Raw genomic sequence first — 25614 nt, forward strand, 5'->3', positions numbered from 1 at the left:
ACTTTGAAGGGAGGCAGGTTTAAGCTATGAAAAAGATTAAATTGTGTGCTTGAAATTTTAAAAAATATAACATTTTCCTCATAATTGTATTATGATATCTAAGTGATTGAGATTATGTTTAGTGGGATATATATTTTGTTGATAATGTTCAAATGCAGACAGTTTCTGGTTTTGTAATTGCTATACTCTGGTCACCTTCTTAAAATGCCAGAGATGAAACCATTTTGGAAAACGTGTCAAAAGTGAAGGAAAGACAAATGCATCATTTTACTTAAGGCTAAATTTTATAAAATACTTTGTGAAGTATATTAATATGAAAATTCTGCATTCTTCCATTAAACTGGTTATCCATAAACACAGTTAATTATAGCTTGTAAAATGTACTGAAAGCTTTTCAAATTGACTTAAAGTAATATAAAAAAAAAGAGTATTCTCTGTAATGTAATTAGAAAATATGCATGAGGTAAATAATTTCTACTTTATACAAAAGTTCCAAAATTTACCAACTCAATTTGAATTGGTAATGAAATTCCCTGCTATTCTAGAGTTTGTTTGTTTTTTTTTCTGAATAATATTTCCTTAATGATTCTTTCATTCTTTTTGTGAGTAAACACTGCTGTAAAACTTAAATGTGTTTTAGTATTAGTGATATTAGCTGTAACAAGTGTTTCTATTTGAAGTGATGATATAGATGTAAACATGTAAGACTCTTTGTGATACATTCTACTGTCAGCATAAAAATTGTATTTAATTGTTGTTTTTAATTGGATTCTTTTATTATTTTATTTAGTTTTCATAAATTCTTATCTTACATCAGTGAAGTAAATTATAATTTTCTCATTTGATGAATTTCAAGATAGTGAATAACTAAAAAAACTGGTTATATTGTAAGTTTTTACAGAATTGTTTCATCTGAGCACTCAGTAATGAATGCATGATGTCTCACCAAGAGATACTGCCATTCAATAGCATTGATATCAAGGAAGGAGGGATACATACAAGTTTAAAAAGTTCATAATTACCTACTTGTTGGTATCCAGAAAGTTTACCATATTCATGACATGTACTTTTACTGTGTTGTACAGGCTCAATCTCAAACATCAAGCACATAAACATTTGACTGTCTGTCTAAAGCATTGATGCCAAAGAAAATTACATTTATGAACAAGAAATTAATTGCTAAAGGTGTGCTGTATGTTTTTTGTTTAATTAGATCTCTACTGAGGCATACTTTGTGGTTTACTTGTTACTCATTGTGAAAATTTACAAATATGTGACCTAAGTTTGTCTTTTCAACAGTGTTATGTAAGTTGAATAATTGAAAAAAATTTAATACTATGTAATATTTCATACAATAACTACAGTTTCTAGCATTCAATTTTAGGAAGTATTGAAGTTGACTTCAACTATTTTGAGATTTTGAAGTCACTTTCCTCACAAAGGTCCTTAATTATCTTGTGTACTGTCTCCTGTGGCATGTATATATTTTTTGCTGCTCATATTTCTGTTTGTGGATTTGTGTTACAATGTACCACATTTTGCCTACCATGGCTGGAGTAGGACTTCTTTCAGATCTTTTTCCTGGATGATCCTTTTCCACAAGTTCATCCATACTGGTTTGTTAGTGTCATTAAGATCAACAGATATTGTATATTAGAATTCTAAATCTCTGATCTAAATACAACATTATGTGCTGAGTGTATGAACATTTTATGTATTATACACCCTTTCGTGGTATCACATTGCCAAAATATAGTTATGATATATTCCATTCCACCATTACTTTATATCAGTCGTGGATGTTACATAACTTGCTGATTTTTCATATTCCAAAGTGATTTAATATATTTTCAGTTCCTCCAAGTTAAAGACACAGTGTTCTGAGATCATGAGCCACAATATTTATACCTTAGAAGTGTAATGTACCATTTTCCCTGTTATATTAAGTTTTTTAGTACAAGCTTTATCTTTAGTGTATATTTTCTGTACAAATCTGTTAAAAGTAGTGTTGGTGCTTAAAAGATTGAAACTTCCTTCAGGTTGTCAAATTTAATTGGTAGTAATTTTAATATTTATTTGAAACTTTTCACTATGAACACATTTTTAAAAATGCTGTACTTATGTGTTTATTATGTACTAATTAAAAAAAGTTAAATTATTTACTTCAAACAGTTTTACAAAATGTAATTTTATGATATATATTTCTTTAATAGTTTGATTAAAGTTTCCATCTGAGACTTCAGTAGTTCTCTTCTGAAGTATTTGTTACATGTTAAGGCTTACTTTTATTTTGTCTGCAAAAACTATTAGTTAAATTCTTGGTTTTTCTGCAACATTTCCCCTACATTAATTTAGGATCCCACACATGGTGGTCCCCAGCAGAAGCTGTTTCCACCACTTCTGGCTTGTTTTGTGCAACATCCAGCCTTCAGAGTAGCTACAGCAGCTCCCCTTGTGGAAGCTTTAGGCCAGATAGTGCTGGCACTATAGTGTTGGATACTACCTCAGCATCTGATCATGTGCCACAACCTCGTAGAAGTGAGTGTTGGCTCTTTGTCAGCACTTGTGTTTTAAAGTGTCAGTTTTTCCAGTACTATTGCTTCATGTAATAGTGAACTAAATTTAGGCCTAAATATATATAGATGTATATCAGTAACACTAGTCCAAAAGTGTGTTAAAGAACCATCAATCTAACATGAAACTATAGTAAGAATGCATGTAATTGTAAGTTTAGAGTTGTCATAACTGGTATAATGCTTTAATAAATCATTTATTCTTTTCCTAAGTTCTTTCTGTAAGTGAAATGACTTACTCGTGTGCATGTGTGTGTATTAGTTTTTTTAAGGGAAAAAAACATCCATCCTTGTGTTACAGGGATATCTAAATTTTGTGAGATTACCAAATTGTTCATAATAATTCATTTTCAAAATGATATAACCACAGTGAAGCATACAGAAAATCAAAATGGCATGGTAACTGTTGGTTGTGTTGGCTGTTGAGATTGGAAACAAACAAGTAAGCTTACACTGCACTAAAAAGATCAAACACTTCAGTATTACTTTAGCACTTTTTTTTTTTAAACAAAATTGACATAACTGTAATGATTCTTGTAATGTAACAAGAACATGGAATATTTGAAGGGACTTTTTGTTCAGGAAACAAAATTGTGAAAAAACATACTTGTTTTTAAAAACCTACATGCCCTCTTCTTGTTTTACAAAATGCTAACACAGAAAAGCAAAATATAACTTTTAAGATTTTGCTTTTATTATACAGTGAAGATAAATGATGTGGTCTAATTTGCAGCTTAGATTGGTTGGAAATGGTGTACACCATTTATTTCTTCCATATCCACTCGTAGAGAAAAGTATTAGTTCCTTATGCTCAGTATTAGGTAATTCAAGAAAGTAATTGAAATACAAGGAATTAGTTTAAGATTAGCCCATAGTGTTGCAAAGTCCAAAATACTCAGTTTCTGATATTTTAACAAACAGTCTCTATAAAGCAAACAAAAAGAAGTAAACAGAATTATATATTTGTTGATGACAAAAACATTGGAACCTTTCAATAAAAATCTATAAGGCCCTAATAGAACTACTTTAATAATATATTAATTGATTGGAAATCACTCCATAGTAATTAAGCTACCTTATAACATTAGTAAGCCAGTGAAAGATTTAATGATTGCAAACTTCTTTTAAACAACTTTAAAACATAACAAAGCAAATGATGGTCAAGACATTGGGCAAAGTACAGGAGTAACACTCGATGTCATGAGCATTGGGTGCTGTGAATTCCACACCTCTGTGTTACCAACCTATATATTTCTTCAACAAATGCTGAAGACAGTGTGTCCAGTTACAGAAAAAACAGACAAGCTTAAGATCTGAAAAATGATAAATTCAGAAATTCTGGACATGCTTGTAATTTGATATGTGGGTGTTATTGTTTACATACAGTTTGTATTTATTAAATGTTTATTTAAACATTCCTTTTTGTGTGTGCAATGTATAAAAATGAAACTTACCATTTTTGACATAAATTCTTGTATTGAAGCTTTTAGTGTTACAAAACAATATGCTAGATAACTTTGTGTAATTTTTTTGTGTGTGTATAAGCAGGTAGCATACTCATGGAAAATGGACATATTTAAAGGAAGTACATAATATACAGAAGCATTGTTTTGTAATTGATGTGTTTTCAAAAGTTTAGGTAATTTAGGGAGAAAAAGCACAAACATTTTGACAGTTCTGTATGAACACTGGACTTAATGATTACAGTTCTGTGTGAACACTGGACTTAATGATTACAGTTCTGTGTGAACACTGGGCTTAATGATTACAGTTCTGTGTGAACACTGGGCTTAATGACTACAGTTCTGTGTGAACACTGGACTTAATGATTACATTTTACTGGTTCATTTGATTTTAAAGCTTGAGAGAAGAATATGAATTTTCAATAATGTTTAAATGTTCTTAACATTTCTTTTGATTTATAATAACATTTTATAAATTTTATTTATAATGCAATAAAAATTAAATAGAGAACTTATAAGTAATTATGACGGAACCAAAAAAATCTGAATTTGCCATAGATTGACTAAAAATTTAGAATTTATAATAAAAAAAATGCATTTATGCTATTGGGTGAAACAAGTATTTCATCCAGTGAAAAATGGCAGGTGTACAACATTTTTCCTCTGAAGACTTAAGGGTATACATAAATTTAGTCAATTTTGCATCTTTTACTTGGTATATTAAATCTAAATGTACGAGTTTTAATATTAATAGCACTTTACAAATATTTTGAACACTGTATGTAATTATACTAATTTATATTATAATGGAATGTTTGTGCATATTTTTACAAATAAATTTTCAAAATTGTATAATATATTTAGTTTTGAGAATGTCTTTTGTGAGTGTTTGTATTAAAAACAAAACTTAATTGTTTGAGATGGTTCTAAATGCATTTTTTGAAAGATACTCTGGAATTTCCTTAATTTCACTTTAGTCTTTCTAATTCAGGAAATTAGATATAATTGTTTTCTTTACTACCAATTTACTCTTTCAGTCATAGAGGAAATGTTAGGGCATCTGTATGCAAAACCTCCATCAGCTGAGGTTTGCCATGAACCTAAAGTTGAAGGTAATTTTTTTTCACAGCACGATTTGAATTGGATGTTGTCTGCATGACATCTGCAGGCTTTTTATACAGTTCGCTTGCATGGGTGTTTGTTAGGTTTTGTATTTATTTTCTTTTTTACTTATTTAAAGGATAAGGAAACTTGGAAGTCTTTGAAATAAATCCAGAATCTTCAAAATAGTAAAGTGTAAATATTAGTTAAACTAATGTTAAGTGATAAAATAGAGGTGTATCTGTGATAATTGCATTATTAAAAAGAGTGTCATCTGATATGTACAAGAAATTTTGAAAGCTTTATTTAACATATTAAGCTATTTTCTGTTTTTTATACATTTGTTAGACTTGTTTAATATTAAAATATATTTTTTATTAAAAAATTTCAGAGAGTAAAAATTAAGTCAAAGTTTTTACCAAGCTGTGGCATCACGAGTGACTAAAAATGCAAAAAGAAAGGTTTTAGGGTTACAAAGAGTTTGACATTCGTAATATTTTAATCTACAGTTTAGTTGTAGAAGCTTTAATGGAAATACATTACAATCTCTAATATTAATATCTGACATAAACACCTGTCATGATCATTGTATATTAATGTGTATAACATTGTGTTAGAACTTGCATGCTATTCTTCTGGAAACTAGAGGTAATAGTTTAAAGGGCATGAAAACATTTAACATCCTTTAAATTGTGTGTTCAAGTATAGTGTTTCCTTAGTATTTGACATTTGTTATGTGCATTATATTAATGAAGTTCTGTTTCATGAGGTTTATTTAATTTCTTGTCACTTCTGTGTTGTTTTTTTTTTTAATGACTGTTTGTTATCATTAGAAATTTATTTAATTACAATTTTGTCATTATTGTTAATAATAGTTTGTTTCATAGGATAGATTTGTTTTTCAAATGTTTATCACACATTAATATTTTGTGAAAAGTGCCTATTAGTAATGTTTGGATGCATGATCTCAGACTAAGGAAATCATTAATATATGTTTGGCTAAAATATACTGCATGTTATGAAATCACCAAATAATGAAATAATGACCAGTATTGTTAGGGTTAGTGTAATAATAGTAGTGTAGAGATGCAGAAACCTGTTGCTGTTGCCTTTTGTTTCTGTGTGAATGTTCTTTGTATGCCTTTTGAAGTTTAGTAACAGTGCACAAATTCATATATCTAAAGAAGTCATGTTTGAAAGATTTCTAGAGTGTCATCCTGGACAAAATATCAGCCCATATCCTCATTTATATGATGACATTTTATGGACACTACTGTTCAAAATGTGTACAAAGTATTTATGAATAAGAATCTTAAGCTTGTTCATTTATGTACCATGTACAAATGGACGGCATTAAAAATATAAACACTTATTGCACTGGATTGTTATTATTATTGTAGAATAAATGTAATTATTAACATGTGTAATATATGATTGGTAGAGATATAATATTGATACCTGAACTATCTTTTGAGGTTCAAGTGAAACTCTAAAATAATGATATATAAAGTTATGTTTTCTCTTTGTTAGGAATTATTGTTGGTATTTTGTACAAAATGGTTTTTTTTTTCAAATCGTTATAATTGATGAAGAAAACTTGTTTTAAAAAAAATTATTAATTGACACAGAAATCCCCAACTAGTATTGCATAGTACTTTTGAAAACTGGAATGTGTTTAGAATGGGGAAAAGCAGTGTTGTGTAGTCATTTAATAAGCAAGGATGCTCAAATTTACCTAAAGGTCTTGTCAGACATTTATGTGTCATCAGTACTTTACTCATATTTTTTTTTTCCTGATCGCTTAGTTCTTTCTCTTTTTTTAATGTTACTTAATAAAAAGATGTGTCAAGTGTGTGTTCTTCTAACTTTTATGGTACTGCACTTCTGTCCATTCTTGTTTCCCTGTCTTTGTTTAAACATGAGATTTCTCTCTGTCTGCTTTCTAACATTATTTTTTTATTCTTGTAATATCCAGTTTCAGGGGTTAATGGCTCAACCTCATCCTATCATTCCTTCAGCACTCGGGTAAATTCTTCCTCGCCCAATGAATTAGAAACTTCAGGGAACAAAAGGTAAAAATGTTTCCTTTCTATATTTTACAAATCTTGCATGTTAATGTAGAAATTGATGGAGGTGTGTGTTACTGATTAAAAATAGAAATTAATAATATAATCATAGTGGTTTTTGCCTTTAAGTTTATCTGACCAATAAAAGAATAAATTGCAAATTTATTAAACTACAACAGATTTTTTTTTTTTTTTATGTTGAAAATTACTTTGTAGATTTGTATATAAAATTTGATAAACTTGTGTCAATTCATATAGTTGGTACTTAATAATAGTCATAATATTTAATATTGTTGTTGTTACCTGTGAAAATTATTATGCACTGTTTGCTTAATACATGGATTTATGACTAACCTAAATTTCTTAAGTTGGCTAAATCTTATGAGATATAGGAAAATTGGCTTAAAACAAGATAGGTCATCAAACTGATGATTCAGTACATAATAATTTGATGAGCATTATTTATTTTTAGCTTTACAGTTGTTTTTGTTGGAAAATAAAGTAGGAGGAGAGAAAAAAAAATCTCTGGAATATGGTTACACCAGTCAAATGGAACATTTATGGACACACAACTGTGCAAGACTATTGACAGTGCAAAGATATTTAAAAAAACCAAATAAATCTAATCATTTATTTTTATGCTTGGCTATTCCTGAGCTGGAAATAATAATAATAAAAAATATATTGTGAATATTTGTTTATTTTTAATTGTGGCAGTCTAGAGTCAATGGAATATGAAACTAAATGTAAAAATTTGATCACATGGTGATAGGCTTTCAAAAGTTCTTTGTGTTTTGAATTGTAAGTCAATTAATTATAGTCAATTTTCATAAATTTTCAAATTGCATTTTAGTTTTGATCTGTAGTGCCTGCTTACATTTTATCAAATTTATTAATATTTTACATTTTTCTTATAAATTGGCTTTGGGTAATAGTAGAAGGTTTAGTGGAATGAGTTTTACTGAATTAAAAAAAAACATTAAGGCAAAAAAAAGGTCAGTTTAAAATAATTCTGTGTTAAATGTGAAATCTGACTGTGTATAATAATTATTCAAATTAGAGCATAGAAATTTTTCTTTTAATGGTTTGAATTGTGTATTTCTTTGATTTTCTAGTTACTTATAATAATAATAAACAATTGTGGTTAATATTAAAAGTACATTTTAAATAGGTTGAAAATAGGATACATTATTCTTTCACTATTGGTATTATTTCTGCTACAGCTATGGCTTATGGGTGAAAGTAGGTAGTTTTTTAATTTTACAGGTTTGAATGTTTGTAGCATCAGTGCAGCTACTAAAAAAATTAGATTAATTTTCTAGAATTTATTACACATTATAATCTTAATGTAGAAAAGGATTTCAAGAGCTCTCATACTTATCAGCGTAAAAAATAAAAATGTGAAATCATAACTGTCTTCAATTATTCTAGAACAAGAGATTGAAATCAGTTGAGTAGGTAATAAAACTTTTAGGCCAGTGCATCTGTGTGGGTTTACTTGTACTAAGTTATATGGCCCAAACTTAGCTTTTAGTTTAATTTTATATTTAGTGAAATCTGGCACCTGCAGAGCAACAACAGCCACTTTTGTTGTGTTGTACTGGCTTTCTGCAGTTCTTTATAGGTGATCTGTAATTCAAATAGTCTTGTTTTGTTGAAACGCCTTTGTCCTATGGATGAGTTTACTTTTACAGTAATGAACGACTGTTATTTATGGTGACAAAAAACAAATTATTGATTATCTACAATGTTAATTTAATGCTTACGTTTTTAGTATATCCAAGTTGTTCACGGCTTTGTCATTTTAGATGTATAACATTTTAAATAATTGCTTATAATTCATTGATAGTCCATTTTTGCTCCTTTTGTATTTGTTTTTAAAGATTTAATGTAATTTAATTACTCAGGAATTAATATTTTTATTAATGAGCACTTAAGGTGTGTGGTTGTTAGTGTTCATGCCTTTACACCGTGTTTCAGTGAAAAATGTAAAGAAAATGGTGACATTTCAAGTTCCTCCACAAATCTGTCAGATAATCCTCTTCTAGAAGTATCTATACATCTTCCAGAAGAAAGAAAGAAATCTGTTTCTGAAAAGCAGAATAAAACAGACTTTCGGGTGGTGTCCACACTCTCAACATCATCAAGAAGAAAAGATGACAATCCTAGGTCACCTGAATTGCCAGAAACATGGAAGGCCTCAAGGAATGGCATTCAGAAAATTGTTATTACAAAAACACAAGGAAAATATAGAAAAAAACAGGTCAGGCTCATATTTTCATAGTTTCTTTTTGTCATCCTTCAGGAAAAGGTATATACACGTGTGGTTTCTTCACCTTCATCACCTTTTCACATAATAAAATCAAAAAGCAGTATTTTCAACTCAGAACTGGCAGTTAATAGGTGTTAATTTTAATACTTTTAATACACATAAAGTACTAAGTTCTAATGTTTTATTTTTGAAATTTTTTGTGCTTATTTTTTAATTAGTAAAATCTTTGTGTGCATTATGCTGTGCCTGTGCCAGCTGGCACAAATGGTTTCAACATAAACTTTGCATTAATTTGTGTAGAAAGTACTTTGTTATTAAAAGTTAATCCTGAGAGATCCACCAGTGGTTGGTTAATTGGTAACAGGAAGTATTTAAAGTATAACCGAGTAAGTTACACCAGCCATGAACATAAATAGAAATAGAATATTTACATATCCATTTTAAAACAAACTTTTACACAGAAATAAAAGCTTTAAAAGAAAAAAAAAGGTTTATTGTGAGGAGCAAAGAATTAGTTTTATTGAAAGTATCAATATATAATTATCTACTTGAAAAAAAAATGTAATTTTCATTTGGAATTTCTTCGTGAGAAATCTCTCTTTAAAAGCTTTATTAATAGGAAGCATTGAAGATCTTTTAAGTATTACAGTATCAGTACATAAGTACATGATAAACTTTTAAGCATTACAGTATCAGTACATAAGTACATGATAAACTTTTAAGTATTACAGTGTCAGTACATAAGTACATGATAAACTTTTAAGTATTACAGTATCAGTACATAAGTACATGATAAACTTTTAAGTATTACAGTATCAGTACATAAGTACATGATAAACTTTTAAGTATTACAGTATCAGTACATAAGTACATGATAAACTTTTAAGTATTACAGTATCAGTACATAAGTACATGATAAACTTTTAAGTATTACAGTATCAGTACATAAGTACATGATAAACTTTTAAGTATTACAGTGTCAGTACATAAGTACATGATAAACTTTTAAGTATTACAGTGTCAGTACATAAGTACATGATAAACTTTTAAGTATTACAGTGTCAGTACATAAGTACATGATAAACTTTTAAGTATTACAGTATCAGTACATAAGTACATGATAAAATCAAAGTTTATCATGTTCATTATTGCTGTTTGTGGTTAAATTACACTAAATACAAAGGAATTTGAAACAGAAGTATTACAGATGTTTCTAATATATTTCTTTCAAACCAGTACATCTACAAGTAGGTACATTAAGACAGTTGTATGTTTTTAGTGATTTTCAGCTCTGCTTTAAATTAACTTTAAAAGTAGGAAGTATATATCTATATGACTGATGTTTCTGAGAAATAATGTGCTGTCTAAAGAAATACTTTCTGAATATTTCTTTAGATAGAATTAGTCTTAAAAATTAAAGTTTTTACCATAAACATATTGATTCTAAAATAGAAGAGCAGTTCCTTAGAGAGAATGATTTTTTTTTTCCTGGTATCATGATTCAGTGGTGATTCAAGATTGTTTTGTTTTATTGTTAGATAATATATATAAAAATACAGAAGGAATCTCTTTTCAAAAGTTATTGGAAAAGTAAAATAGTGAGAAAAGAATTAACTTTTTAAATAAATATATATTTTGTAGAAATAGTATACAGGTCAATCTGTTTATAAAATTACTAGACTTTGTTTTCAGTTTTTGGCTTAACTGTCAAGTCACTCTTGCACTGATGGTAGGAAGAACTAAGTTGGTTATAATACTTTTACAGCTTGTACAAGTGAGTGTTTGTTTAAAAAGACCATAATTACAAAACATAACTTTTGGAAAGATCTACTTGGTTTATTTGTTATATATAGTCAACCATAACTCAAATCATTGTACTTTTGTTGTAGGCTTGAAATGTTTCATCTGATAATGTAAGGTGTTAGAAGGTTTTATGCCTATTTTATTACAGTCTTATTATTCCAATGAGATGTTATTCAAATGAAAAAAAAAGGTTTAAGAACTTGTCACTATTAACTCCCTAAGCCTGAAGGAGCACTGCCACATGAAACCAGTTCAGATAATGAGAGTCAGTCTGAAGACTATAACGAAAGTAGTAATGGTGCAGAAAACAGTTCCAGTAGTGAAAGTGCAAGCAGCGAATCTAGTGAAGTGATGGGCAATCACACACAGCACCAGTCAAAGGGTGATGATGGTAAACACCAGAGATCAAAACTTAGGCCCAGAAAGCACACAAAGGAAGCTGAACCTCCTCCTAAAAAACCACCAGATGAGGTTAGCAGAATAGTTCTATAGGAAAGTTTCTCCATTTAATTGAATAAGTGTGTAAAACAATGAAAAAAAAAGTGAGAGAATTCTTATTGAAAAGTCGAAGTGCTTGTGGTAAGTGGCTCTGTGCTAATTTATGTTACACCTGTCAGACTCCTGTTTAAATTAATGTTATTGCATGACTTTATAGATGGGAACTTTATAGACTTTATTAATTTGAAACCAGTAAACTTTGCAATGAATCCTCATGAATAAGTTATAATTCTCACACCTTATTACAACAGCATATGACTTGAATAATAATGACATTGTCTCGGTATACCAGTGTATATATATATCTTCACCAAATTTAATATGGATGTTTATTGGGTCCATGGGGAAGATACATACAAACATGCAGTTTCACAGTTTGTGTTTTACAGTTTTGTAGGTTTTTTTACAATTACATATAAAGGAAGCAACTTTTTGTGTCCTAAAATAACCTTTCATTAATCATGAATTTACATAACTTCCATCCAAGTGATGGGTACTCCAGCAAATTCATATAAATATAATAATACTGTCTATTGTGTCTTCATGTAACTACTTCACAGGTTGTGGACGGATCTTCACCAAAATTGCTATGGAGATCTGTAAGGCTCGTGGAGAGACATATGAAAAGTTTCAGTTTTGCCTTTTGTAGCATATATTGCTGGTTTTTTTTAATCATTACTTTAGTCCCTGTTAATGGAGCTTCACTAACTCTTACATGAGAGTTTGGTGGGTCCATGCAGAGGTACATGCAAACTTGTGGCTTTACATTTTGTGTTTTGAAGTTTTCACAATTACATACAAAGGAAGCAACTTTTAATGTAGCTGTATATAACCTGGACAGTACTGATAATGTGATAGTATAGCAGTATATAACCTGGACAGTACTGATAATGTGATAGTATAGCAGTATATAACCTGGACAGTACTGATAATGTGATAGTATAGCAGTATATAACCTGGACAGTACTGATAATGTGATAGTATAGCAGTATATAACCTGGACAGTACTGATAATGTGATAGTATAGCAGTATATAACCTGGACAGTACTGATAATGTGATAGTATAGCAGTATATAACCTGGATAGTAGTGATACAGTAATATGTATAGCAGTATATAACCTGGACAGTACTGATAATGTGATAGTATAGCAGTATATAACCTGGATAGTAGTGATACAGTAATATGTATAGCAGTATATAACCTGGATAGTAGTGATACAGTAATATGTATAGCAGTATATAACCTGGACAGTACTGATAATGTGATAGTATAGCAGTATATAACCTGGACAGTACTGATAATGTGATAGTATAGCAGTATATAACCTGGACAGTACTGATAATGTGATAGTATAGCAGTATGTAACCTGGATAGTAGTGATACAGTAATAAGTATAGCAGTATGTAACCTGGATAGTAGTGATAAAGTAATATTTATAGCAGTATGTAACCTGGATAGTAGTGATACAGTAATAAGTATAGCAGTATGTAACTTGGATAGTAGTGATACTGTAATAAGTATAGCAGTATGTAACCTGGATAATAGTGATACTGTAATATATACAGCAGTGTATAATCTGGTTGGTAGTGATACAGTAATAAGTATAGCAGTATGTAACCTGGATAGTAGTGATACTGTAATATATACAGCAGTGTATAATCTGGTTGGTAGTGATACAGTAATAAGTATAGCAGTATGTAACCTGGATAGTAGTGATACAGTAATAAGTATAGCAGTATGTAACCTGGATAGTAGTGATACAGTAATAAGTATAGCAGTATGTAACCTGGATAGTAGTGATACTGTAATAAGTATAGCAGTATGTAACCTGGATAATAGTGATACTGTAATATATACAGCAGTGTATAATCTGGTTGGTAGTCATACAGTAATAAGTGTAGCAGTATGTAACCTGGATAATAGTGATACTGTAATATATACAGCAGTGTATAATCTGGTTGGTAGTGATACAGTAATAAGTATAGCAGTATGTAACCTGGATAGTAGTGATACAGTAATAAGTATAGCAGTATGTAACCTGGATAGTAGTGATACAGTAATAAGTATAGCAGTATGTAACCTGGATAGTAGTGATACAGTAATAAGTATAGCAGTATGTAACCTGGATAGTAGTGATACAGTAATAAGTATAGCAGTATGTAACCTGGATAGTAGTGATATAGTAATAAGTATAGCAGTATGTAACCTGGATAGTAGTGATACTGTAATAAGTATAGCAGTATGTAATCTGGATAGTAGTGATACAGTAATAAGTATAGCAGTATGTAACCTGGATAGTAGTGATACTGTAATAAGTATAGCAGTATGTAATCTGGATAGTAGTGATACAGTAATAAGTATAGCAGTATGTAACCTGGATAGTAGTGATACAGTAATACGTATAGCAGTATGTAACCTGGACAGTACTGATAATGTGATAGTATAGCAGTATATAACCTGGACAGTACTGATAATGTGATAGTATAGCAGTATATAACCTGGACAGTACTGATAATGTGATAGTATAGCAGTATATAACCTGGACAGTACTGATAATGTGATAGTATAGCAGTATGTAACCTGGATAGTAGTGATACAGTAATAAGTATAGCAGTATGTAACCTGGATAATAGTGATACTGTAATATATACAGCAGTGTATAATCTGGTTGGTAGTGATACAGTAATAAGTATAGCAGTATGTAACCTGGATAGTAGTGATATTGTAATATATACAGCAGTGTATAATCTGGTTGGTAGTGATACAGTAATATGTATAGCAGTATATAACCTGGATAGTAGTGATACAGTAATAAGTATAGCAGTATGTAACCTGGATAGTAGTGATACAGTAATAAGTATAGCAGTATGTAACCTGGATAGTAGTGATACAGTAATAAGTATAGCAGTATGTAACCTGGATAGTAGTGATACTGTAATAAGTATAGCAGTATGTAACCTGGATAGTAGTGATACAGTAATAAGTATAGCAGTATGTAACCTGGATAGTAGTGATACAGTAATATGTATAGCAGTATATAACCTGGATAGTAGTGATACAGTAATAAGTATAGCAGTATGTAACCTGGATAGTAGTGATACAGTAATAAGTATAGCAGTATGTAACCTGGATAGTAGTGATACAGTAATAAGTATAGCAGTATGTAACCTGGATAGTAGTGATACAGTAATAAGTATAGCAGTATGTAACCTGGATAGTAGTGATACAGTAATAAGTATAGCAGTATGTAACCTGGATAGTAGTGATACAGTAATAAGTATAGCAGTATGTAACCTGGATAGTAGTGATACAGTAATAAGTATAGCAGTATGTAACCTGGATAGTAGTGATACAGTAATAAGTATAGCAGTATGTAACCTGGATAGTAGTGATACAGTAATAAGTATAGCTGTATGTAACCTGGATAGTAGTGATACAGTAATAAGTATAGCAGTATGTAACCTGGATAGTAGTGATACAGTAATAAGTATAGCAGTATGTAACCTGGATAGTAGTGATACTGTAATAAGTATAGCAGTATGTAACCTGGATAGTAGTGATACTGTAATATATACAGCAGTGTATAATCTGGTTGGTAGTGATACAGTAATAAGTATAGCAGTATGTAACCTGGATAGTAGTGATACTGTAATAAGTATAGCAGTATGTAACCTGGATAATAGTGATACTGTAATATATACAGCAGTGTATAACCTGGATGGTAGTGATACAGTAATAAGTATAGCAGTATGTAAGCTGGATAGTAGTGATACTGTAATAAGTATAGCAGTATGTAACCTGGATAATAGTGATACTGTAATATATACAGCAGTGTATAATCTGGTTGGTAGTGATACAGTAATAAGTATAGCAGTATGTAACCTGGATAGTAGTGATACAGTAATAAGTATAGCAGTATGTAACCTGGATAGTAGTGATACAGTAATAAGTATAGCAGTATGTAACCTGGATAGTAGTGATACAGTAATAAGTATAGCAGTATGTAACCTGGATAGTAGTGATACAGTAATAAGTATAGCAGTATGTAACCTGGATAGTAGTGATACTGTAATATAGTATAGCAGTATATAACCTGGATGGTAGTGATACAGTAATAAGTATAGCAGTATGTAACCTGGATAGTAGTGATACAGTAATAAGTATAGCAGTATGTAACCTGGATAGTAGTGATACAGTAATAAGTATAGCAGTATGTAACCTGGATAGTAGTGATACAGTAATAAGTATAGCAGTATGTAACCTGGATAGTAGTGATACAGTAATAAGTATAGCAGTATGTAACCTGGATAGTAGTGATACTGTAATAAGTATAGCAGTATGTAACCTGGATAGTAGTGATACAGTAATAAGTATAGCAGTATGTAACCTGGATAGTAGTGATACTGTAATAAGTATAGCAGTATGTAACCTGGATAGTAGTGATACAGTAATAAGTATAGCAGTATGTAACCTGGATAGTAGTGATACTGTAATATTACAGCAGTATGTAACCTGGATAGTAGTGATACAGTAATAAGTATAGCAGTATGTATAACCTGGATAGTAGTGATACAGTAATAAGTATAGCAGTATGTAACCTGGATGTAAGTGATACAGTAATAAGTATAGCAGATAACAGTAATAAGTATAGCAGTATGTAACCTGGATAGTAGTGATACAGTAATAAGTATAGCAGTATGTAACCTGGATAGTAGTGATACAGTAATAAGTATAGCAGTATGTAACCTGGATAGTAGTGATACAGTAATAAGTATAGCAGTATGTAACCTGGATAGTAGTGATACAGTAATAAGTATAGCAGTGTATAACCTGGATAGTAGTGATACAGTAATAAGTATAGCAGTATGTAACCTGGATAGTAGTGATACAGTAATAAGTATAGCAGTATGTAACCTGGATAGTAGTGATACAGTAATAAGTATAGCAGTATGTAACCTGGATAGTAGTGATACAGTAATAAGTATAGCAGTATGTAACCTGGATAGTAGTGATACAGTAATAAGTATAGCAGTATGTAACCTGGATAGTAGTGATACTGTAATAAGTATAGCAGTATGTAACCTGGATAGTAGTGATACAGTAATAAGTATAGCAGTATGTAACCTGGATAGTAGTGATACAGTAATAAGTATAGCAGTATGTAACCTGGATAGTAGTGATACTGTAATAAGTATAGCAGTATGTAACCTGGATAGTAGTGATACTGTAATAAAGTATAGCAGTATGTAACCTGGATAGTAGTGATACTGTAATAAGTATAGCAGTATACTGTAATAAGTATAGCAGCATGTAACCTGGATAGTAGTGATACTGTAATAAGTATAGCAGTATGTAACCTGGATAGTAGTGATACTGTAATAAGTATAGCAGTATGTAACCTGGATAGTAGTGATACTGTAATAAGTATAGCAGTATGTAACCTGGATAGTAGTGATACTGTAATAAGTATAGCAGTATGTAACCTGGATAGTAGTGATACTAATAAGTAATAAGTACAGCAGTATGTAACCTGGATAGTAGTGATACAGTAATAAGTATAGCAGTATGTAACCTGGATAGTAGTGATACAGTAATAAGTATAGCAGTATGTAACCTGGATAGTAGTGATACAGTAATAAGTATAGCAGTATGTAACCTGGATAGTAGTGATACTGTAATAAGTATAGCAGTATGTAACCTGGATAGTAGTGATACTGTAATAAGTATAGCAGTATGTAACCTGGATAGTAGTGATACAGTAATAAGTATAGCAGTATGTAACCTGGATAGTAGTGATACAGTAATAAGTATAGCAGCAGTATGTAACCTGGATAGTAGTGATACTGTAATAAGTATAGCAGTATGTAACCTGGATAGTAGTGATACTGTAATAAGTATAGCAGTATGTAACCTGGATAGTAGTGATACAGTAATAAGTATAGCAGTATGTAACCTGGATAGTAGTGATACAGTAATAAGTATAGCAGTATGTAACCTGGATAGTAGTGATACAGTAATAAGTATAGCAGTATGTAACCTGGATAGTAGTGATACAGTAATAAGTATAGCAGTATGTAACCTGGATAGTAGTGATACTGTAATAAGTATAGCAGTATGTAACCTGGATAGTAGTGATACAGTAATAAGTATAGCAGTATGTAACCTGGATAGTAGTGATACAGTAATAAGTATAGCAGTATGTAACCTGGATAGTAGTGATACAGTAATAAGTATATAGCAGTATGTAACCTGGATAGTAGTGATACAGTAATAAGTATAGCAGCATGTAACCTGGATAGTGAGTGATACTGTAATAAGTATACAGCAGTATGTAACCTGGATAGTAGTGATACAGTAATAAGTATAGCAGTATGTAACCTGGATAGTAGTGATACAGTAATAAGTATAGCAGTATGTAACCTGGATAGTAGTGATACTGTAATACGTATAGCACTAGCTAACCTGGATAGTAGTGATACAGTAATAAGTATAGCAGTATGTAACCTGGATAGTAGTGATACAGTAATAAGTATAGCAGTATGTAACCTGGATAGTAGTGATACTGTAATATATACAGCAGTGTATAATCTGGTTGGTAGTGATACAGTAATAAGTATAGCAGTATGTAACCTGGATAGTAGTGATACAGTAATAAGTATAGCAGTATGTAACCTGGATAGTAGTGATACAGTAATAAGTATAGCAGTATGTAACAGTATGTAACCTGGATAGTAGTGATACAGTAATAAGTATAGCAGTATGTAACCTGGATAGTAGTGATACAGTAATAAGTATAGCAGTATGTAACCTGGATAGTAGTGATACAGTAATAAGTATAGCAGTATGTAACCTGGATAGTAGTGATACAGTAATAAGTATAGCAGTATGTAACCTGGATAGTAGTGATACAGTAATAAGTATAGCAGTATGTAACCTGGATAGTAGTGATACTGTAATATATACAGCAGTGTGTAACCTGGATAGTAGTGATACAGTAATAAGTATAGCAGTATGTAACCTGGATAGTAGTGATACAGTAATAAGTATAGCAGTATGTAACCTAGATAGTAGTGATACTGTAATATATACAGCAGTGTATAATCTGGTTGGTAGTGATACAGTAATAAGTATAGCAGTATGTAACCTGGATAGTAGTGATACAGTAATAAGTATAGCAGTATGTAACCTGGATAGTAGTGATACTGTAATAAGTATAGCAGTATGTAACCTGGATAGTAGTGATACAGTAATAAGTATAGCAGTATGTAACCTGGATAGTAGTGATACAGTAATAAGTATAGCAGTATGTAACCTGGATAGTAGTGATACTGTAATAAGTGTAGCAGTATGTAACCTGGATAGTAGTGATACAGTAATAAGTGTAGCAGTATGTAACCTGGATAGTAGTGATACAGTAATAAGTATAGCAGTATGTAACCTGGATAGTAGTGATACAGTAATAAGTATAGCAGTATGTAACCTGGATAGTAGTGATACAGTAATAAGTATAGCAGTATGTAACCTGGATAGTAGTGATACTGTAATAAGTATAGCAGTATGTAACCTGGATAGTAGTGATACTGTAATAAGTATAGCAGTATGTAACCTGGATAGTAGTGATACAGTAATAAGTATAGCAGTATGTAACCTGGATAGTAGTGATACTGTAATAAGTATAGCAGTATGTAACCTGGATAGTAGTGATACAGCAGTAATAAGTATATAGCAGCATGTATGTAACCTGGATAGTAGTGATACTGTAATAAGTATAGCAGTATGTAACCTGGATAGTAGTGATACTGTAATAAGTATAGCAGTATGTAACCTGGATAGTAGTGATACAGTAATAAGTATAGCAGTATGTAACCTGGATAGTAGTGATACAGTAATAAGTATAGCAGTATGTAACCTGGATAGTAGTGATACTGTAATAAGTATAGCAGTATGTAACCTGGATAGTAGTGATACTGTAATAAGTATATAGCAGTATGTAACCTGGATAGTAGTGATACAGTAATAAGTATAGCATAACCTGGATAGTAGTGATAAATATAGCAGTATGTAACCTGGATAGTAGTGATACAGTAATAAGTATAGCAGTATGTAGCCTGGATAGTAGTGATACAGTAATAAGTATAGCAGTTACTAACCTGGATAGTAGTGATACAGTAATACGTATAGCAGTATGTAACCTGGATAGTAGTGATACTGTAATAAGTATAGCAGTATGTAACCTGGATAGTAGTGATACTGTAATAAGTATAGCAGTATGTAACCTGGATAGTAGTGATACAGTAATAAGTATAGCAGTATGTAGCCTGGATAGTAGTGATACAGTAATAAGTATAGCAGTTACTAACCTGGATAGTAGTGATACAGTAATACGTATAGCAGTATGTAACCTGGATAGTAGTGATACTGTAATAAGTATAGCAGTATGTAACCTGGATAGTAGTGATACTGTAATAAATATAGCAGTATGTAACCTGGATAGTAGTGATACTGTAATAAGTATAGCAGTATGTAACCTGGATAGTAGTGATACAGTAATAAGTATAGCAGTATGTAACCTGGATAGTAGTGATACAGTAATAAGTATAGCAGTATGTAACCTGGATAGTAGTGATACAGTAATAAGTATAGCAGTATGTAACCTGGATAGTAGTGATACAGTAATAAGTATAGCAGTATGTAACCTGGATAGTAGTGATACAGTAATAAGTATAGCAGTATGTAACCTGGATAGTAGTGATACAGTAATAAGTATAGCAGTATGTAACCTGGATAGTAGTGATACAGTAATAAGTATAGCAGTATGTAACCTGGATAGTAGTGATACTGTAATAAATATAGCAGTATGTAACCTGGATAGTAGTGATACTGTAATAAGTATAGCAGTATGTAACCTGGATAGTAGTGATACTGTAATAAATATAGCAGTATGTAACCTGGATAGTAGTGATACAGTAATAAGTATAGCAGTATGTAACCTGGATAGTAGTGATACAGTAATAAGTATAGCAGTATGTAACCTGGATAGTAGTGATACAGTAATAAGTATAGCAGTATGTAACCTGGATAGTAGTGATACAGTAATAAGTATAGCAGTATGTAACCTGGATAGTAGTGATACTGTAATAAGTATAGCAGTATGTAACCTGGATAGTAGTGATACTGTAATAAGTATAGCAGTATGTAACCTGGATAGTAGTGATACTGTAAGATTAAAGCAGTATGTAACCTGGATAGTAGTGATACAGTAATAAGTATAGCAGTAATAAGTAGTGATACTATAGCAGTATGTAACCTGGATAGTAGTGATACAGTAATAGGTATAGCAGTATGTAACCTGGATAGCAGTATGTAACCTGGATAGTAGTGATACTGTAATAAGTATAGCAGTATGTAACCTGGATAGTAGTGATACTGTAATAAGTATAGCAGTATGTAACCTGGATAGTAGTGATACTGTAATAAGTATAGCAGTATGTAACCTGGATAGTAGTGATACAGTAATAAGTATAGCAGTATGTAACCTGGATAGTAGTGATACAGTAATAAGTATAGCAATATGTAACCTGGATAGTAGTGATACAGTAATAAGTATAGCAGTATGTAACCTGGATAGTAGTGATACTGTAATAAGTATAGCAGTATGTAACCTGGATAGTAGTGATACAGTAATAAGTATAGCTGTATGTAACCTGGATAGTAGTGATACAGTAATAAGTATAGCAGTATGTAACCTGGATAGTAGTGATACAGTAATAAGTATAGCAGTATGTAACCTGGATAGTAGTGATACTGTAAGATTAAAGCAGTATGTAACCTGGATAGTAGTGATACAGTAATAAGTATAGCAGTATGTAACCTGGATAGTAGTGATACTGTAAGATTAAAGCAGTATGTAACCTGGATAGTAGTGATACAGTAATAAGTATAGCAGTATGTAACCTGGATAGTAGTGATACAGTAATAGGTATAGCAGTATGTAACCTGGATAGTAGTGATACAGTAATAAGTATAGCAGTATGTAACCTGGATAGTAGTGATACAGTAATAAGTATAGCAGTATGTAACCTGGATAGTAGTGATACTGTAATAAGTATAGCTGTATGTAACCTGGATAGTAGTGATACTGTAAGATTAAAGCAGTATGTAACCTGGATAGTAGTGATACAGTAATAAGTATAGCAGTATGTAACCTGGATAGTAGTGATACAGTAATAGGTATAGCAGTATGTAACCTGGATAGTAGTGATACAGTAATAAGTATAGCAGTATGTAACCTGGATAGTAGTGATACAGTAATAAGTATAGCAGTATGTAACCTGGATAGTAGTGATACTGTAATAAGTATAGCTGTATGTAACCTGGATAGTAGTGATACAGTAATAAGTATAGCAGTGTGTAACCTGGATAGTAGTGATACAGTAATAGGTATAGCAGTATGTAACCTGGATAGTAGTGATACAGTAATAGGTATAGCAGTATGTAACCTGGATAGTAGTGATACTGTAATAAATATAGCAGTATGTAACCTGGATAGTAGTGATACAGTAATAAGTATAGCAGTATGTAACCTGGATAGTAGTGATACTGTAATAAGTATAGCAGTATGTAACCTGGATAGTAGTGATACAGTAATAAGTATAGCAGTATGTAACCTGGATAGTAGTGATACAGTAATAAGTATAGCAGTATGTAACCTGGATAGTAGTGATACTGTAATAAGTATAGCTGTATGTAACCTGGATAGTAGTGATACAGTAATAAGTATAGCAGTATGTAACCTGGATAGTAGTGATACAGTAATAAGTATAGCAGTATGTAACCTGGATAGTAGTGATACTGTAATAAGTATAGCAGTATGTAACCTGGATAGTAGTGATACTGTAATAAGTATAGCAGTATGTAACCTGGATAGTAGTGATACTGTAATATTAAAGCAGTATGTAACCTGGATAGTAGTGATACAGTAATAAGTATAGCAGTATGTAACCTGGATAGTAGTGATACAGTAATAGGTATAGCAGTATGTAACCTGGATAGTAGTGATACTGTAATAAGTATAGCAGTATGTAACCTGGATAGTAGTGATACAGTAATATTATAGCAGTATATCACCTGGATAGTAAGAATAATAAATAACATATATTGTTTATAACTTAGATGATGTAGTAGTGCCATTGTACACCTATAAGAAACCAACAGAACAATTTAAGGTTTTATAGGTATTAATAGCAGAAGCTTGGATCTTGCACTGATTATATATAATAGTAGTTGTTTTTTTACATCTTACAGCATCTGAACACAGGTAGTGTCTTACTCCTGTAACAAGGGTTTTGTTTTCGTCAGTACAAATGAGCTCTTTGGAATCAGAAGTTTAATGCAGTTATTGTGGAGTGATGAATAAATATTCTACTTATTAGTACTATATTTTGGAACATGTGACTAATGGCAGATACTTATTACAATTTCTACATTAGAAAATAATGGATACTTTGGTACTGTTGGTACGCTTGAATTTTATATGTAATTTGTTGAATGATATGAGTCAACAGCCTAAATAGAAAGATTTACATGCCCTTTTTTGTGTAGTTAAATTTTTTCATGTGTTTCAGTTACAAATTTCTGGTCAGTACGCCACCTTTAACTGTAACATGTAGTTAATAAATGCAATTTTAAATATATTAGCCATTGAGCTGTATATGTTTTATATAATAGAAAGCAGCTTTTATTGGTTTTTCTGTTAACAAGAAGTATTTTTTAACTTTTTAATCTCTGATTACTACAAAATTTTCAAGGGTTCTGTGCTTCATTTGTTCTCTTATGTTTACAAGGATGATAGCCATATCAAGTTATTCCATTTCTGCCAGTAATAAATGATGCAGATGCTTAACTACCATCCCCAGGAGGACAACAAAATAAATATCTGATGTTCATACTTTTGCATTTCTTTATATATTTAATGTATGAATGTGTGTGTGTGTATAGAGGGAGGGATAGGGTAATACCAAAACACTTACACTCAGGAAATAATATTGATCTATTTGCTTTTGTATTCCAGAGAAAATAATTTCAGTATATGCAACATATTGTATTGAATGTAAAGCAGACTAGGATATGAAATGATCTTGTGTTTAAAACTTCAAATTTTTATATAAAAAGGCTTAAAATTTTCATTCTTACCTTAATTGTAGGATAACATTCCAGAACCTCTCAACTTGAAAGCTAGAACAGACTCTCCAAGTCCAGCCCACGTAGGTACTACCAGCACAACGTTATGTTTCGAATCAAGTCCAAGACAAGACAGTGACTTCATGTCTGCTCCTTTAGACTTGTGTATGAAGAAGCAAGAAAGAGAAGAAGATAACACAGTAGCAGAGCAAAGTTTATCTCCAAGTGAGACTCCCACCTCACTGTCCTCTGCTGCTTACTCTTTACTTAGTTCCACATTTAGTAGTCAACCCACTCCTACAGGATTTTTGCTGATACCAGGTTCACGAAGACGAGGAAGGAAGCCCAAGTATCTTGTTGCTCAAGAGAAGCAGGTTTGTAAGCATGATAACAAAATTAAACACTGTAAATAAACTATAGATTTAAAGATTAGGTTAATGACCACAGAAGATGAATGTTACAAGAATTATACAGCTAATGTATTTTAAGTAATTTTATCAAGAACCATTTTTAATGGTGATCAATATTTCGGAGCTACCTAAAGCTACAAGTTATACCTAAAAGGAAAAAAGTACCTGACTGTATTATATCTGTGTTTAAAAAGTACTGGTTATACTCAGTTACCTTTTTAAGCTACTTTTAAGTGATGAAAAAAACTTATATTTTTGTAAAACAAACTGATAAGTTTACACTAGCAATTTCGTAGTGTAAAAAGTGTTACTGTTAAAATGTAATATTACTGTTGATATTGAGCTAATTTTAAACACTGTTTACTGTACCATGAATTTAACTGCTGTAATTTCTAAACAGCAAAATAATTATGTGGACATTCTTATTTATCCAAACAGGTTATTTAATTTTTTATTTAATAGACGGAAATTACAGATAAAAGAAATTCTGAAATGAAACATCAACAGAAACAGCTTCGACTAGCTAAAAAGTTGCAAGCTTTACAAGAGAAAGAAGCAGTTGAAGCTACTACTAAAGTAGTTCCCAATCTGACAATTGCATCCCTTCCTTCAGAACTCACAATATGTCCTGTGACATCACCAACACAGGTAAAAAAAGTCAAGGTTAGTATAAGACTTTTAAGTTGTTATGACATTATCATTTTTTTTCCCAGTAGAAACATAATTAAACTGTTTTGTCAAGGATAAATATTGTTGAAAAATAATACAAGTTTTGCATTCTGTTTTCTAAATTATTAAAACTGAGAGAAGTGCTGTAAAAATCAATTTTTTTGTCTCAAGATATTTTTTTTTCATATTTCTTTTCTTTCAATTTTCCTTTAAGTGGTACATTTATTTTAGCAAGTGATATCTTGTTACCAGAGAAAATTATAATTGCTTAGGTGAGGTGCACTCTGCTGAACATTTTTACACCTTTAAAAGGTTAAAATGCAAAGCTTTGGGTGACTATCATCAGTTAGTCTAATATTCGTTGCTCTTATTACATTATTTTTCCTTTCAGTGCCCTTACTGTCTTTGAGGATTTCTTTAGAAACCTTTTGAAAATACCTGGTCAATACTTATATGTTATTCTTTACTGCAATATTCCCTTTGTGAGAGAGAGAAATCTTTTATTTTTTACAGCTTACTCACACCTACACCTTCTGCACTGGTAACATTCCAAGCACTTTGCAACTTCACTTCTGC

The 25614-nt window shown here is 31.0% G+C and overlaps 1 protein-coding gene across 27 annotated transcripts in view; it reads left to right on the forward strand.

Annotated features, from left to right (window-relative positions):
• The window catches only part of LOC143237021 (uncharacterized), an 84751-nt gene that overhangs the window by 49123 nt on the left and 10014 nt on the right, over positions 1 to 25614 (forward strand). For 15 of the 27 annotated variants that reach the window (XM_076475816.1, XM_076475829.1, XM_076475820.1 and 12 more), the window contains 7 exons: positions 2356 to 2538; positions 5074 to 5148; positions 7113 to 7209; positions 9184 to 9466; positions 11501 to 11749; positions 23983 to 24333; positions 24832 to 25032. In XM_076475816.1, the coding sequence (XP_076331931.1) occupies positions 2356 to 2538; positions 5074 to 5148; positions 7113 to 7209; positions 9184 to 9466; positions 11501 to 11749; positions 23983 to 24333; positions 24832 to 25032 (1439 nt within the window). The remainder of the gene's footprint in view (positions 1 to 2355; positions 2539 to 5073; positions 5149 to 7112; positions 7210 to 9183; positions 9467 to 11500; positions 11750 to 23982; positions 24334 to 24831; positions 25033 to 25614) is intronic. The other 12 variants (XM_076475838.1, XM_076475843.1, XM_076475842.1 and 9 more) reach the window with 4 other exon arrangements.

This window comes from Tachypleus tridentatus, chromosome 13, assembly GCF_004210375.1.
Source record: "Tachypleus tridentatus isolate NWPU-2018 chromosome 13, ASM421037v1, whole genome shotgun sequence".
Classification (NCBI taxonomy): Eukaryota; Metazoa; Arthropoda; class Merostomata; order Xiphosura; family Limulidae; genus Tachypleus; species Tachypleus tridentatus.